This window comes from Chaetodon trifascialis, chromosome 20, assembly GCF_039877785.1.
Source record: "Chaetodon trifascialis isolate fChaTrf1 chromosome 20, fChaTrf1.hap1, whole genome shotgun sequence".
Lineage (NCBI taxonomy): Eukaryota > Metazoa > Chordata > Actinopteri > Chaetodontiformes > Chaetodontidae > Chaetodon > Chaetodon trifascialis.
This window is the reverse complement of record NC_092075.1, coordinates 11,188,915-11,205,000: the sequence shown is the minus strand read 5'-3', so window position 1 is coordinate 11,205,000 and position 16,086 is coordinate 11,188,915. Positions and strand designations below refer to the sequence as shown.

The following is a 16,086-nucleotide window of genomic DNA, read 5'->3' as shown; positions in this document are numbered from 1 at the left end:
GTATAAATACTAGATTCTTTATTTAAATATTGTACATATTTTAAAACATATTTACATAAATTAGACCTGCATTGTTACACTGTAGATATATAGGTGTATCTTTCATACACACAAACATTGCTTGCTGAAGAGGACAATCATACCATACAGACTGCAGAAGCACCTTTGAGAACGGCTTTACAGGAGAGAAAGACGCGCACACTTCATTTACATCTAACACTGGGCAACATGACCGAGACGAGACAAGCTTGCAATGACAGGAAAGGCCTCTTGATTACAGGTCTAGCTATTTGTTAAGGCTGAAACTGTGCTCACCCTCATACTTTAAAGTTCACAGCACCATTACCTATTTCCCCACCCCTCCTCCTGCATCATTCTGTCAAATATAGGGCTATCTGTGAAGTTTACAAGTTCAGACCCTTTATACACCATATATAAACCATTCTAATGACAAGAAGAGACTACAACTGTATGAAATTAACTTTGTAAAATGTGCCAATAGCCGGGACAGAAACCATGCAAAAACAACAGTGCAAACAGTAAGAGAGCATTCAAATAATTGTCTCCATTATGAGCATGAGGAAGAAACACCATGTCGTCTTTACAGCAGGGCCTATAGAGCTGTGCCCTGATCATGTGTTTATATATGGCTTTCCTTCTTTGGTTTCATAAACCTGTCTTACACTTGGTTGCAACTAGTCGCATATAACTTAAACCAAGAATATGATACAACTTTTGTTCTGAAAAAACAACTGTAGGCATAGACCAGACATTTTTATCCCCCTCTGAACATTTCTACCCACACTTCATGGCCATCACACAAGATTCAGAGCACAAGGAATTTACAGTATTGCTGTATGATGTTTGGAACAACAAAGCGGAATTACATACACAAAGAAAACGTGTCTTTGGTGCACCTGCTTTTCAACTGTAAAGACATTGTCCAACCCACTTGGGTGAGCTGTTAGATAAAAAGGGACAGACTATCATGAGCAGAACAGTATTATCAATGTCATTCGATGCAGCACACACATTTAGATGCATTCATTACAATCATGGTGACCGTGTTCACATAAATCATGTTGTCTGAATTAAAAACGAGAAGCAGCAAACAAAAGTTAAGGGACATAAGGAACTGAGAAATAAAAAAAACAAATTTCTCTCTCTCGCAGGCGCACGCACGCACGCGCGTGCGCGCACACACACACACACACACACACACAATTTTTGTTAAGATGGCTGGATTTTTTCTGTCACCCATCACACACATTTCCCATCAGCGGACACTTCAAATTCTTACTTTTAAAACTAAATAATGTTAAAAAAATACATCTTTTCCTTTTAAATTCACGCCTGACCTATCATTGCAACTGTAAGCATTCTCAGATGCTAGCTTTAGCTTTGTGAGATAACAAATATAAACATTAAATACACCACACACATTCCAATAACTTCTCACACACACACTTTTAACATACTTCCTAACAAACAACAGCTGCAGTGATCAATCTCAGCACATATCTTCTTGTTCATTTCAGCGGGTGGAAGTGTGGGATTGATAAAGCTCACTTCAAGATTAACAACTACACAAGAAAATATATTTATGAATTCATGTGTACATCTTCCACACAATAGTAACAATATAGCAGTTTGCTTGAACAAAGCAAAGACAATAGAAGGCCAGAACGTAGCCCTAAAAACACAAAAATATTTACAACTCATCAGGATGTGTGCACCAACAGATCACGCAGCCAAGTGACGAAACCTGATCACCCTTCACATGTAAGCTCGAACAAGTGTTAACGTTTCCCTTTACAAGTTTCTTTGATGTGAGCAAATACTAGTTAGCTCTTCTATCGTTCACGTTCCCAAACCCAAGACATTGAAACCCAACTCTTAAATCTCACTCTCTAAGAACACCCATCCACTCCCAACATCCTTCCTCAGTCCATCTATATGCTCTACTCCGACACATTTACAACAAGGAACAGATTAACAACTGGAACGACAGACAGCTGGGTTCATTAGTCAACTCTATGACTACTCTCCAAAGAATCCAAAACCATGGCTTTCTCCTTTTATAATATCATCTTTTTATGCATGAGGGCTACCAGATTTTAAGGCCCTCAGCCAAGACAACCTGTCCTGCACTGCCTCTTAGTCACATCACCTTAAGCTTTTGATGCTACGCAATGAGACATGGGAGACTGAAAAGCACCCCTCAGCCCGTTGTACTCATCTTCTCCACTCTTCCTGCATCATGATCAACATGAAAGTGTCCTAGCTGCCTGCTTCCCCATCGACCATTCAAGCACCAAAACAAAACAGAGGAAGAAAACAAAATGTACACGGGTGGACGTCAGTCCCGCAGCGAGGAGTGTGCATTGTGTCGGTGGGCCTCCCCCGTCAGCCCACAGGATGCAGTGCATTTCTGGGAGGGCTGCAGGTGGAAGACTCAGGCAGACTGGAAGGAAGAACCAGCCCCAGAGAAGCACACACGCACTGTCACAAACACACTTTCAGTCTGTATATTCAGCCACAATGGACAGCAGCACCGTGATATCATCTGGCTTCCCACCTGCAAGACAAGACAAGAGTGTGAGGAACAGTGTGATCACTTATCACCAGTTCATGCAAACTCAGCCTAGGTTTTGCTCCCCAGTGCGAGGATATTTGTGACTTCCTGATACTGCATGTTGGGAGCAGAACATTTCTCATTTTATTTAGCTTTGGCCCAGACAAGGGGAGTCAAATTAAAGGTGTAAATGCAGCCAAAGATAGCCTTCAACTCATGTCTTTTATGGATAAATATTGTGAACATTATGTGTTTTTAACAGTATTTTTTAAACATCAGACAAATAATAAAAAAAACATTTTTCAAAGATTCAATTAGGAAAAAGGTAATTTTGGTTTTATAGTTTTCACTAACATCTGAATTACATGTGATGTTTAAAGCAAGGGACAACACAGCATCTGAAGCACAGCATACTTACCTCTTACATTCAGGCCATTGTCACAGGCAAACTGTGCAAAAGGGGACATGTAGTTGGGGTCGTAGGCAAGGTCGTGAGCTTGCTTTGCAATACTCTGTGCAGTCTGCAGGATGCTGTCATAGTTGGTAGCCTGAAATGAGCAAAAATGAAAAGCATTAAATGTGAAAGGCGCACGTTTTTTTTCTGCACATATGTTCACTTTATAATGAGACACAGCATGTGTGAAAGCATGAATACGCTGCAATCCAGAAGTGCCACCTTGAGTTTTTTGAGCTCCTGAAGAATCATGTAGTCTGGCATGTTGTCAAAGAGGCCGTCGCTTGCTGTAAGGATGATGTCACCGAGCTGCACATCAAAGGAGGAGCTGTCAGCTGCTTCAGGACTAGAGGAAACAGACGGGCAGCACGGAAAGATCAGTCACAAGTGAAACAGGAGCATGCGGCGTCTGAGCTGCTGTAAACAGTTTCCAATATGGAAGCAAGCAGGTCAAAAGTTTAGTCTGCCAAATCTTGAGGGTAGACGCGTCGTGGGCGTTTAATCTGACACCCAATTTGGAAGCAACCTGCCCTGTATATCCTTGCCAGTTGCAGAGAGGTCCTGTTGCTTGCTGACCCCACAGCCAAGACTCAGGTTTATTTCCTGGGGGCTTTTCACCATGTGTTTGTGCATGGTCTTGAAGGTTTATATTTTAATGCGACACAGCACAGATCAATAAAGATAAATTAAAATGGAGTGTTTTTTTCACATCAGAAGAACAAGATTAAACCAGTGGGAAAAAACAGGATCTTGAGGCTGCTCCAAAAGGATTACAAACGTTTATCCCTCGTTAATCAGGATGCCATTGTCAGAATCAAAATGTGACACCTATCTGGGTAGTCTGGCAAGCCTGTAAACATACATGTGCATTATGCTTCTTGTACTTAAAATATTACTTTGTGGGGGAACATTATGGAGTGACAGTCTTGTAGACTGCAGGCAGTAAAACACTAATTTTTTTGACAGTAAATTTGTGAAGGTGACATGCATGAGGACCAATTTGTGCTGTTGCCACCGAGATTACAAAAGGCCAGCTGATGAGACAGCTTGTGTCGGTTCTTTACCTGGAATACACTTTGTGGCACACTAAATTAAGACAAATGACGATGATGACAGCCCGTTTCAAAGATTCCTTGAGGGAGGCAGACTGCATGGGGTTGTTTGGAGCCACAGAATCACATTACTTGGTGCAGAAAATATCACACAGGGATACTGGTGAGCTTAAAGCATCATTACATAATTATTCCAAACAAGTTTATGAGAAAGCAAAATTGACTATATGTTATGTGATATCTAAATGATTCTCTAAACGTTCCACTTTCTTTTGTCAATTAGTGTGTACATGTGCTGATGAGTGTAGTATTTTCTAAGGTGGTGATGATAATAAAGAACATAGCGTATTCGCCTTTAAAATTGCTGAAATGTAAACCAAAACAAACTACAAACTGGCTAACGCAGGATTTTTCCATGCAGGTGATATACAAAGAGATGGTTAAGTATTTAAGGTGGCTATGCCAGGAGTGTGACACCAAAGCAGGTCTTGTTTATCCTGCAAACACTGAGCCTTCTGTAGCAGTGCTTGCCGCACAGACAGGTGATGGGAAATATTTGAATAAATCCAATAAATTGAATAAATCCATTTGCACAATGGCAGAGGTTCATATCAATTCATATCAACGATGCAAGGCATCTGCAGTGGGTTGCAAAGTTATCAGTAGCACATTGTTCCAGTGCCTCAACAATGAATTCTTTTTAGATTTGGCATTTAAAAAGACTTGCAAAGATGGATCGAACACTGAGCTACTGACCTGTCACTGAGGACCACCCCTTCGGCTCCTGGAGGAGCGATGGAGAGCTGGAAGGGCGTGTTAAAATAGTGCTGTTGTTCGTCTGAGCGATGAACCACCTCTCCTCCCCGAACCACCAGGAAACCGGAGTCACCGAGGTTACACGTGTGTAGCCGGTGACTCCGTCGATCCAGAACCACAATGCAGGCTGTGCTGCTCCCTACAAACAAAGGACAGCAAACAACAATGAGGTTATGGATATACTATATACAGATGGCAGATTTTAACAAGAGAACAGTGGAAAAGAAACTGATATCTCTTTGAGGAGACAACCACAGTGAAAATGCAAACATGTCTTTTGCCAGTTTGGACAGGTAGGAAGAAAAGGAGCACAGGACAAATTTGTGTTTGACTTCACTTTCTAGAGAGAATGCTGCCCAACCGCCTTTGTGTGCACGTCCCTCGTGAATTTCATGCTTCCATAGTGGGTGGGGGGGATTATTATGTGGCCTCACACCAGCAAAGACAGAAAACAAACCAAGGAGTCATGGACTGTGCTTGTTCCAGTGACTGCAGACCTAGTTGCCAAGCCCAAGTCACCTTGAGCAGGGAAGGTCAAGCACAGACCTTGTGGTGGCTTCCCAAAATAAAAGTAGTTGATTTGACAAACATCTTTACAAGGGGGGGGGGTGGATAACATTTAGTGTCCCCGCTGGCTGTGGCTCAGGGATACAGAGTGCCAGAAGAAATGTGACCTTGGTCACATGTTTGTCATGTGCACACCTTTAAAACTGTTCTACCCTCCTGCAGTGTCAGTTACAGATGGATTTTTGACCTTTTGGGTCTCTGGTAGAGGCAAAATGTTCGCCCTGTATGTTAAGCCCCACAGGGTCACTGAGTGTCAACTTCTATGTGTCGGCATAACGAAATACAGCCTGATCAAGTTAGTTGGTTACCTCACAGGTGTTACATCACTCAGTAGGATGCAGGTCTGAGCCTAAATCAATGATGACTAACTGCTCCCACAAAAAAAAAATAAATTGAGTTCAATTCTAGTAATATGTTATAAATCTTGCAAAGCAAGGCCACTACTCAAAGTCTGACTCATCTTGCAGCTATTTATTCATTTCTCAGAGTATGGCTGTTCACATGGAAAGCATGACTCACTCCACCACTGACTGTGTGTGTACCATGAGACATTCCATCTGTATGTGGTCTTGTCTCAACGTGTACTTACCTAGCAGGGGGACTTTGTTCTGCAGGAGCTCATAATAGCCAGAGGTCAAGATACCCACTGGATTACTGGGAGTGAAGCGTCCCTCCTTCACAAGTCGCTCACAGGTTCTCATTAAGGTGGCAGAGAACTGAGATGGGTCAACACCATAGTCACGCCAACCACCAACACCATCCGCAACGCCTGATGGACAAAAGGGGAATAAAATATTTATTCAGCTGTTGTTTTGATGCTCATCAATTGAAGCATTGTAAAGGTGAAACAATAAGTTGATTCATTCATTCATTGACTATTTAGATAATCCCTTAATTACTTTGAGGACTGATTTTCAAGCAAAAAGGCCAAACATTGTCTAGTTCCTGTTTTGCAGATGTGAGGACCCCTGTGACAGTAAACTGAATATCGAGCTCAGACAAAACATGCAATTTTCTGACATTTCATAGTACAAATGATTTGACAATTAATCTAGATAATAACTGGAAGATGAATCAATGATGGCAATACCTTGATAGTAAAAGGGCACACACTGATACTGATGTGAAGCACCAAACCCCTGACCTTTAGGTGGTGCTGGTCTCCCATGTAGACATTGGTCACCCTGCTTAATGTGACTGTGTGGGTATGTGGGTAAGTCAGTCCCACAAGGTGCTTTAAATTCAGAAACAATAAAATGATAATGTTTTATCATTATTCCAGTATTTAGTACTGCATTCATTGCCGTCTGTTAATCTATCTAGTTTACCTCTGCTGTGAAAATGCTATGAACCAGCTGAATATTCCAACCCTTCAACAAATGTAAGCTGTGTCATTTTATGAATATATGCAAACATCTCTTTCATTTGCACACCACTGGTGCTTATTCAGAGGTGAGGCTGCTGGGGGTTTTTTTTGGCCATCCCTTGAAACACTTGTGCGTTTGGTTTGCAGTGACAGCACCCCATCTGGGCACACAATGTGGGGGTGTACAACACTTTTTTGTTAAGATTAATCCAATAATATACTGGACTGGAGAGAGATAACTGAATTGAACTAGGAAGCTAATGCATCAGGATTCACTAAGACGATATTGGATGACACTTAATGGATATCTGCTCAGTGCATAATATCAAGAGCCACGGAGAAGGTGGCTACAACAAACAGCCCTCTGATTACAATGTAGCTCTGTGTCATCCGACATTAAAAACAAAAATACGCTTTTGTTGGCTTTCTTGAATAGATTTCTTTGGAAAGTCAGAGATGTAAAACCATAACAAAATAACAATGCTGTAACAGTTATCCTCAAAATACACCTTTACACTATTTCACTCCTCAAATTCACTGTTTACTCCCTTAACTGACGCATCTACAACAACATATCCTTGGAATCGCCTGACATGTTCTCAAAAAAACAAACAGAAAAACCCCAAAACAGACTTCACTTCAACGCCACTGCTGCCTGCCGTGTAACACGTGAAACCCTGGAGAGATTTTGTTCCTCAGAGCTAGTTATTTTCACTTAATATTTTCACACTAAGCACTTAAAACTACACTTGTCCGAAAACTGTACAACACACTGTGTAGGTGTTGACCAAATCGCGTGGTTGGTCCAGTATTTCGCCGTGTTAACCCTCCTGTCAGCTGGGCGATGAGGACAAAGCAATTACACTCAGCTCAGCTAGCATGCTATTGACGCTATTAGCAATATGGCTGCCTCCATGCTCAACCATTCTGACCTTTGCAAGACATTGTAATGTTCAGTCTGAGACGTTCGAATGGGAGCTTTTTCCGTCCTGTCCACCTTCAGTGAAGCTAATCTATATCTCCTGATTTTATACGTTTAATATATTGCATTACCGACGTATATTCTTCAGTTGGAGCTCATCTAGGTGAAAGGTCATTCGGTGTTTCACCTCAAAACTACCCGCTAACCCCACATAATCGCAGTTTATGCACAAAATGACATGATGGCAGCTGCACCGTATGCCCTGATTTCATGTTGACATTTGCCTGGCTTCAGGTGAACCAAATGAAGTTAACGTAGCGGCTGCAAGGGGATAAAAGTTATGGTTCTGTTTTTGGAAGAGGTGGGGGCTGTTGTGTTTTCATGTGAGGGGTCGGTGCACGTGCAGGCTAGCTAACTGAAGGTCACCTGAGCACAGAGGGTGTAACGTTATAATATGCATCTGCAAGCCGGTTATAGTGTTTTATATGGCAGGGCTTACCTAAAACATCAGCGGTCCTGTGCCGCGCAATGAAACACGCATCATCTCCGTAGCACATCCCTTTCTTCAGGATACCCTTGCGAAAATCTTTGCCGAAGCCATAACTGGCGCTTATCAGGCTGTAGTCCCGACCGTCTGTCTGAGAGAGTCCGCCCAGGACAGCCCTGGCTACCAGTCTGCCATAAGACAGTACGGATAACATCCCCTGGCAAGGAGCAACTCAGTCTTGTTTTGAGCACACACACGCTGTCCCCACACTCTCTCCCTCTCTCTCTATCCGGCCCCGACCGCCTGTCTGTTAGGCTACTTTTTCGTATCAAGCCCCGTCAGTCCCTTTATCCGTCCATTCGACACAGACTGGCCCGCTTCCGTGAAATTGTAACGTGGCCCGGGCAGTTGCTGACTCGCATAAACTGCCACCGTCCGTCCTGGCTGATTCACCTCCAGTTTATGTCTCAGGTGAGCATTTCATAAACGCAGTTCCTCCGCTTGGCTCTCTCCTTCCCGACATGTTTCCAATGTACCGGACAGAGAGCTGCGAGTACATACGGGTATTTGCTGGTGTACAATCCTGACGTCACGGCTAACCGACACCATCCAATCACTGTGTAGCGCTGCAGACCCGCAGTTCCAGGACCTGCCGTTATTCTGCCTCAGATGCACTGAACTGCGCAGGCTTCGGCCATGCGCTTGTTCTAAATGTCTGGATGAAACGGTTGTTCATCGGACCAAACCCTAGGTACCACCATTTAGCCTACCTACATTATGGTATTAGGTGTATCTATTTAATAATTTAACAAGGGCTCCAGCAAGCGCAAACCCATTAAAAGTCATAAAATAACCCATACTCGTATTTTTTTTAATACAAATTGAAGGTACCTGTTATGTGGGAAAATATGGCTCCAGCTAGTTTAAGCTAGTCCTAGTTGGTGTCCACAAATAAGTGATATAACCAGTCATAAGTTAAAGGCTTCTTATAGGTCAAACATTTCTGAGAGCATAACATTTTTATTTGTATTGGTCTTATTTGGCTTCACGTAGACCGTCGCACGGAGGTTACAGCGAAGCGTTCCCATCTTTATTCCCTGTACGGCACTTGGTGTACATCAAAACGAGCACACCCACTCCATCTCGACGAAAGCTCCTCCAGTGGGACCATAACGCAGAGGGAGACAGGATAGCAAGGCGTCAACACCTAATCAACATCGAAGCACATCGCTAAAGCTTCATTTCACGGTAAGAACTATTTCATTTATGCCTGATGATAATGAAAATCTTTCTGGGTTGGCTCGACGAGAGAACAAAGCCGCACATTATGATGCTTAATCCAGGCGACTGAGCAGGATGATAATGATGCAAAGATGGTCACTCACTGTTTTAAAAATAAAAACGTCTTTCATCATTTACTCGTTGTAGTTATGGCTGGCATATTGATTCAGTTAATTGATTTATTTTCAGATCAACCAAATAATGAGAGAATAATGACGAGAGTGCCTGGCTTGAATCTTAGAAACTTAATTACGACGCCTTTTAAAAGACCAAGGCTATCTGTAGCTGTATGGCCCGTAGAAGAATATAAATGTGTTGCTAAAGTCTTCCATTGTTTTCTTGTCATCCTAAAGAGCACGCTGGTAAAAGCAGCAGGGAAAGCTGTTTGTTTTTATAATGCTTAATTGTTTACATGGCCATACCTTTAAACAATTTTCTCTTTAGGGCCATGATGCGGAGTTTATGTGAGGTGGCTTTTGTGTCCCTCCTTATTATATTTCTCCTGAATACCAAACCGACATGGGCTAAAAAAGGGGGCAGCAGTGGCAAGAAAACATCATCTTCAAGCAACAGGGGTGGAACACAATCAAAACCATCCAACTCTCAACCCAACCGGAACACCAATCCATATCCCTCTGGTGGAAGTTACCCTCATCCAGGAACAGGCAACTCTAATCCAGGAGGATATCCCAGACAAAACCCAGGAAGTTATCCAGGAGCCGGGAGTAACCCCAACCAGTATCCCGGTAGAGTCAATCCTGCAGGTTATCCAAATCAGAATCCTGCAGGAGGATACCCAGCTGCAGGAGGATACCCGGCTGCAGGAGGATACCCAGCTGCAGGAGGATACCCGGCGGCAGGAGGATACCCAGCGGCAGGAGGATACCCAGCTGGAGGAGGATACCCAGCTGGTGGGGGATACCCAAACCAAAACCCAGGGAGAGGTAATTACCCAAATCAGTATCCACCTGCTGGAGGCTACCCAGCAGCAGGTGGCTATCCCAACCAATATCCAGGCAGAGCTGGTACCAATCAAGGAGGATACCCTAACCAGTACCCAGGTGCAGGAGGCTACCCAGCTGGAGGAGGTTATCCTAATCAGTATCCAGGTGCTGGAGGCTACCCAGCAGCAGGTGGCTATCCTAACCAGAGGTCCCCTTATCAGTACCCAGCAGCAGGCGGTTACCCAGTCAGAGGGGGAAATACAGGACAGGGTTGGGGCCAGCCTGCCGTCAATCCAGGTGGTTACCCTGGTGGAGCGGTTGGTGGTTACCCAAACTGGAACCCTAATAATAAGATCCTCAGTCCCAGCTTTGGTGGAGGAGGTTATGGGTATAGTGGTAACAGGATGGGAGGCTCTCCTTTCTCCCGTTCTGTGCAGGGTATGGGATACCAGCCCAAGTCTCCAGGTTTTGCCAAAAAAGCCATGTTGGCAGCAGGCGTTGGTGCTGTGGCTGGGATGGCTGTTGGATATGGACTAGGGCGCTTCCCACGACCACATTTCTCTTTCCGCAACCCTGAAGAAGAGTACTACTACAACAACTACATGTACCGCCGTTATGGCACCCAGTCCACAGATGAAAAAGACTATGGCCGCGATTATGTCTACAAGCCTCCACCACGGGCACAGTCTTACGACAACTTCATGAGTAACTGTATGAATCGGACCGACCTTCTTAAAGACCAGGGCAGCAGCTCTACCGACGCTACAAGTCAGAGTGGAGGTGATGAGGTTGATGACACCGTCAGCATTGAGGAAATTGGATACCCAGCCCTAATTGAGCAGCTAAAGGTCCGACGCTGTGTTGAGCAGTACATGGTCTACTCCGAGCGCTTTCTGGAGGAACGAAAAGCCGAGCAACAGGTCCAGCCCACTGGCAGCAGCAGCCTCGTGAGCTGCGGCATGATTCAGCTTTTCACCTCCCTCTTCATGTTGCTGTCCAGCATGCTCCTTCTCCAGTGATACCGTAATGGGATTTCTGCTTCCTCCATTATGTCTGCACGTCCACATAAAGTTAATGTGTATTATCTACATAGTACAAACCATAGCTGTGTACTTGCAAGCTCTCTGGGTCATGTTTAGTCAATCATTTATTATCGTCAGAGAAAACTTGCAAAGGGTAACAAAATGTTAAAGTGTATATAGTAACTAAACAAGTCATTTTTAAGGAGGCAGCAGTCATTTTAAAATTTTACAGTTAGATCATCAGTTTTGGGTTGTACAAGCTGCACTGTTTTTTTTGTTTTTTTTTGAGAATTTATTTTATTTTGCACAGAGAACAGAGATTCAGGTTACTTCAGTTCAGTTTTTGTGACATTTTCTTATGACAATAGATCTGCTACTGTGTAAAATAGGAATGTGACACTAAGAGTTTTATATATGTACAAAAACATCCAACTAACATCATGCCATTGTTTTTTCATCTATAGTACTGGACAATCTGGACCATCTGTAGTACTGGACAATTTAACAGACTGATTTTTCACCTGGTTAAATACGCTTCATTAAAAGGTCATTTTATTTTAATCAAATATAAATGAGCATTTAAGCAAAGGTTCCATGTAAACTTGTTAAATTTGGATCCGTGTAAATGTAAGTATGCAGAGTTGAACGATAGCAGGCTCATCAATGTTTTTTAACTTTTAAAGAAATGCAACTTAACCCATTTGAAAAGCTGGGCTTTCTAATCAGAGTTTCAGATGTGCAAAGTGCAGGTGCAGTGATCACTTCCATATAATGTGGTTGGAAAGTGGGAAAAAATGAGGGATCACCCCCCCACCCAGAGGTGCTGAATGAGGTGAAGGAATTTTATTTTCACGTTTGGGTGAGTTATCAGTGAGAATGGAGAAATAAATGAGCGTTTTGCTCACCGTGATGATGGTGACGTGACATTATCTGTGGTGATGTGTGGCTATTCATAGTGGCCAGGACGAGACCATCTAGTGATCACAGGAGAAGGCATGTGCACATTTTGGTCTAAACACTTAGCCCAAATGCTGTTTACATATTGCAAGTCTTCTCTATAAACCATTATTAAGTCAAACTTCCCTCATGACCGCCAAATTGGTAAACATCAATTCATCTTATTGGGGAATGCTGGAGGCGATTTCCCTGTGGACGAATGATTTAATATCACACAGTAAACAACTTCTATGATAAAATAAGAACAGAACAGCCCTATTGCCTCTCAGCTACATGTTTTGTTTGCCTGTAAAATCCTGGATTGCATGCAATAGTGCTTGACAGTCAGGGGCATCAGTGAACATATGTCCTTTGATGTGCAGCAAATGGTACCATTAGTGGTGTAGTGGTGTCCTTACCTTGCCTGCAGCTGCTGAGAACAATAAGTGCTTTTGTAGTGTATGGCGCCTGATCCTTTTAGTCTGTGTAGTGCTAGTTTGGTGAAAGCTGGGGTTTGTTTGAGGTTTTGAACCAATAAGATCTACAGCAATCCAAAATGTAAATCCTAAATTCTGGCATCCCAACAGTAAATCTGCTTTATTTCTGTACCTCAACCTTACTCACCACACTCAATGGCTTAATGTCACATCTATCATCAGTCAGACAAGATTAGCACTGGAAGTGCGAGCACTGGCACTGGCTTTACATTGCCTGGAACCTGAATACTGCTGTTGATGTTAAACTTGTTCCCACACCTTGTGCCAACCTTGGATTCTTGGTTCATGTTTTGTCTTGTTCAAGTTTCCAGGGACAGCGTAACTTCCCAGACATTCCAGCCACATTTTCAAGGCTTGAGCTGATCAGTCCATCCCTGCGTCTTACTCTCATCACCACAGTGAGATCGTCATAGGTCAGGTGTTGGTGGGTCTGTAAATATGTGTTTCTTTTCCTGAACTCTAGCCTCCCCTGGCTGTCATGGTGTGTGTCTCCAGGAATTTTGCTCTCTTTTACTTCATGGTCACTTTGATGGACTTTTAAACTCTTGTGCACAGTGAAGTTTATCTATAGATTATTTCTTTGTGATCCTTTTTGCTATTCCTGCTGGTTTCCTTTATCTAATTTAATTCTTTCTTTCCCTCTAGACTCACAACTTTGCACTTTGTAACTGTGTTTTACAAAACTGCTACATGAATCAGTTTGCAGGCTGTCAGTGATGCCACTTTCAAAGGATTATCATGCAAAGAAATGTTTGGTTTAAAGAAAAACTGTTACTGTTCATTCCAGTCTGCTGGTTTGGTGGAGTACTGGTGTATTCACTAAGGTCTGTTGTTAAGTTCACATCAACAATATTTAGTGTCTAATTACTAGGATGTATAATGATAAAGATGTATGTAAACTAAAAACAAAAACTCAAGTGTAATACTGTCCAGATACTCACAAAGCGTACTGTGCAGTATATCAGGAAGTGATTTTGTTCCATCCAGGGCTTTTCCTGTTCAGGTTTGTTGGTTTTGGCAATATGTTTTCAATTGATTTTTGAAATTTCACATTTTCATATAATTTAGGATGGAGAGTATCTTATAAAGTGCACTTAATGTCCATGTAGGATTACTGAGCTCATATTGGGAATATAGACATCTGTGCAAATCTTCTGGTTTGGACCTGCCGTCGTAAACACTTTGGGTTTCTCATGAAATAATATGACTAATAATGGTTTGTCATGGATGTTTATGTGTTAAATAAAATAAGTAACAAATCATGTTTTTTCTGCCTAAATGATAGAAATTCACAAACACTGTCACACATAATATAGTGAAACAAAGATTCACTGATTAACTTTTTTCCCACAGTTTTCTGATGTTTAAATGATCATATTTTATTTTATTATAGTCACATTTGATAATACTGGAATCAGCTCATGAGATTGCTAAAGCCCCAGAAGACGTGACCTCGGTGTCCTCAGTGGTAGCTCTGGCCCTGCAATCATATTAGTAATATTGCAATTGTAAAGATCAGACTTGGACAAACATAATCACCCTCTATTAAACAATAAAGGACAGGGAGGACAGCTTGTTCAATTTAGCTTTTATTCCACTGGATTTCACGATCGATCACTTTCCCAGTGATCAGATATCACATGTCTCTTATCCAGGCCGCTATGAGGAAAGACACCACGTGTCCAAGTGCGAGAAAGATGTTAGTCATGGGAGCAGGGGCAGCTGCATTAACAAAGGCTCTCCAGAAAGACTGGTTGCGAAACCCTTGATGTTCATTGTGGTACAGATGTTGATCTTGCTCAGAAGAGGCTGTCTTATGGCCGTAATGATGACTCCCAGATCTTTGCTTCGGCCTACCGAGGAACCCCAGCCCGTACCCGGTGCCCGTGCCCCCCAGCACTCCAGCTGCTGCTGCTCCCGCCCACTTCAGGCCCTGCTTGGAGAGGCCTCGGCTCTGGGACGGAGGCGCTTTGTTGCCATCATCTTTTCCTCGACCCTTGAAGCCGCCTACACGCTTACTGTACGTGTACCGCGCACCTGGGCACAGAGCTGCCATAAGCAACAGCCAAACCCACAGTGAGAGAAGCTTCTGCTGGCCAGTCATTACTGCAGATCTGTACCCTGCAAAAACACATCTGCATGTATAAATGAAAGAGTGGCAGGTGAAGACTGAGGGTGAATAACACTGTTTTAACGGAGTTACTGAAGCTGATAATATTAAATAATATTACAGAGACAAAGACAGAGGAGTGTGCAAAGTCTGTTGGCTGCTGTTCAAACTTGCATCACAGCTTTTGATTTTGCTCACTGAACATCCAGCGTCACATGCTGTCCAGCACTAACACAACAGACATCCAGAACGATCCACACGCTCGGTCAACACTGGGATTAGCTGGGCATTGTTTCTCCCATTCATGACACATTCGTTCTCCTGGCTTTGATAAGCAACGTATTGTATGAGATAAAACTTTATTGATCCCACACTGAGGATATTAAGTAGTCTTTTTCCATAGTTTGTTACAAAATATAATAATGATAGCATTAGAGGGTGTAGATATGAAAATGTGTGTATCCGTGTATCATTCTAACATTCTAACATCAGGAAAGAGATTAATTCTAAAACTTAAATCACACAGGTAAAATGTGTTGATACTATCTATTTTGCAATTAATAACATGGCAGCATAAAGATTATTAAACATTAATATTATTATTTTTATTTACCTTTATGATTGGTCCCTCTGAGAGGTCGTGATGCTGGAGTGGCAGTCCTTTGTCAAACCACAACAGAGTACAGCAGAGCAGCATTTTGGTACCAGTATCATTTCCACAACAACATCCAGTCAACAGAGGCAGCACAGCTCCTCCCCAAAACAAAACCTGCTACGCTATTGGTTCAAGATCAATAATACAGTACACTTTGAATGATTTCAGCTGATGGAGGCATTTCACATACAGTTAGTTTTCTCCTATTATTCACGCAAAGGCTGGGGCTATTTTCCACCGCATGTCTGCAGCAGCTCCCACCATTGTTCGTACTCCCTTTTATTCATTAAAAGCTCACATGTTTACGCCTGCATGTTTCTAATGCTCTGCACTGCTTTGGGAATCATTATTTTGTCTCCTTTAAGATGGAGCTCATTGACCTCAACTGACCCTTTAGCCAAC

At 42.7% G+C, this 16,086-nt stretch overlaps 2 protein-coding genes across 2 annotated transcripts; one reads left to right on the top strand and one right to left on the bottom strand.

The window, feature by feature from the left end:
* Window positions 1-1,182: 1,182 nt before the first annotated feature.
* Window positions 1,183-8,788, bottom strand: LOC139348885 (protein phosphatase PTC7 homolog). Its single transcript, XM_070989274.1, has 6 exons — window positions 8,252-8,788; window positions 6,054-6,233; window positions 4,838-5,036; window positions 3,252-3,375; window positions 2,994-3,123; window positions 1,183-2,578 (listed from the first exon to the last, which is right to left on the bottom strand). Exons 1-6 carry the CDS (start codon window positions 8,451-8,453, stop codon window positions 2,520-2,522), a joined length of 894 nt encoding a protein of 297 aa, XP_070845375.1. The 5' UTR covers window positions 8,454-8,788; the 3' UTR covers window positions 1,183-2,519.
* Window positions 8,789-8,906: 118 nt separating this feature from the next.
* LOC139348489 (calcium-binding protein P-like) lies at window positions 8,907-14,181 on the top strand. The gene is made up of 3 exons (XM_070988661.1): window positions 8,907-8,990; window positions 9,293-9,487; window positions 9,965-14,181. Exon 3 carries the CDS (start codon window positions 9,969-9,971, stop codon window positions 11,481-11,483), a length of 1,515 nt encoding a protein of 504 aa, XP_070844762.1. The 5' UTR covers window positions 8,907-8,990; window positions 9,293-9,487; window positions 9,965-9,968; the 3' UTR covers window positions 11,484-14,181.
* Window positions 14,182-16,086: the final 1,905 nt, after the last annotated feature.

What these genes read in the sequence shown, in the direction of transcription:
- LOC139348885 (XM_070989274.1), bottom strand. Translation starts at nt 8,453, where the DNA reads ATGTTATCCGTACTGTCTTATGGCAGACTGGTAGCCAGGGCTGTCCTG. An exon ending in CAGGACCGCTGATGTTTTAG is followed by an intron (nt 6,234 to 8,251) that starts GTAAGCCCTGCC and finishes TTTGTCCATCAG; the next exon opens with GCGTTGCGGATGGTGTTGGT. An exon ending in AGGAGCTCAAAAAACTCAAG is followed by an intron (nt 3,124 to 3,251) that starts GTGGCACTTCTG and finishes TGCTCATTTCAG; the next exon opens with GCTACCAACTATGACAGCAT.
- LOC139348489 (XM_070988661.1), top strand. Translation starts at nt 9,969, where the DNA reads ATGATGCGGAGTTTATGTGAGGTGGCTTTTGTGTCCCTCCTTATTATA.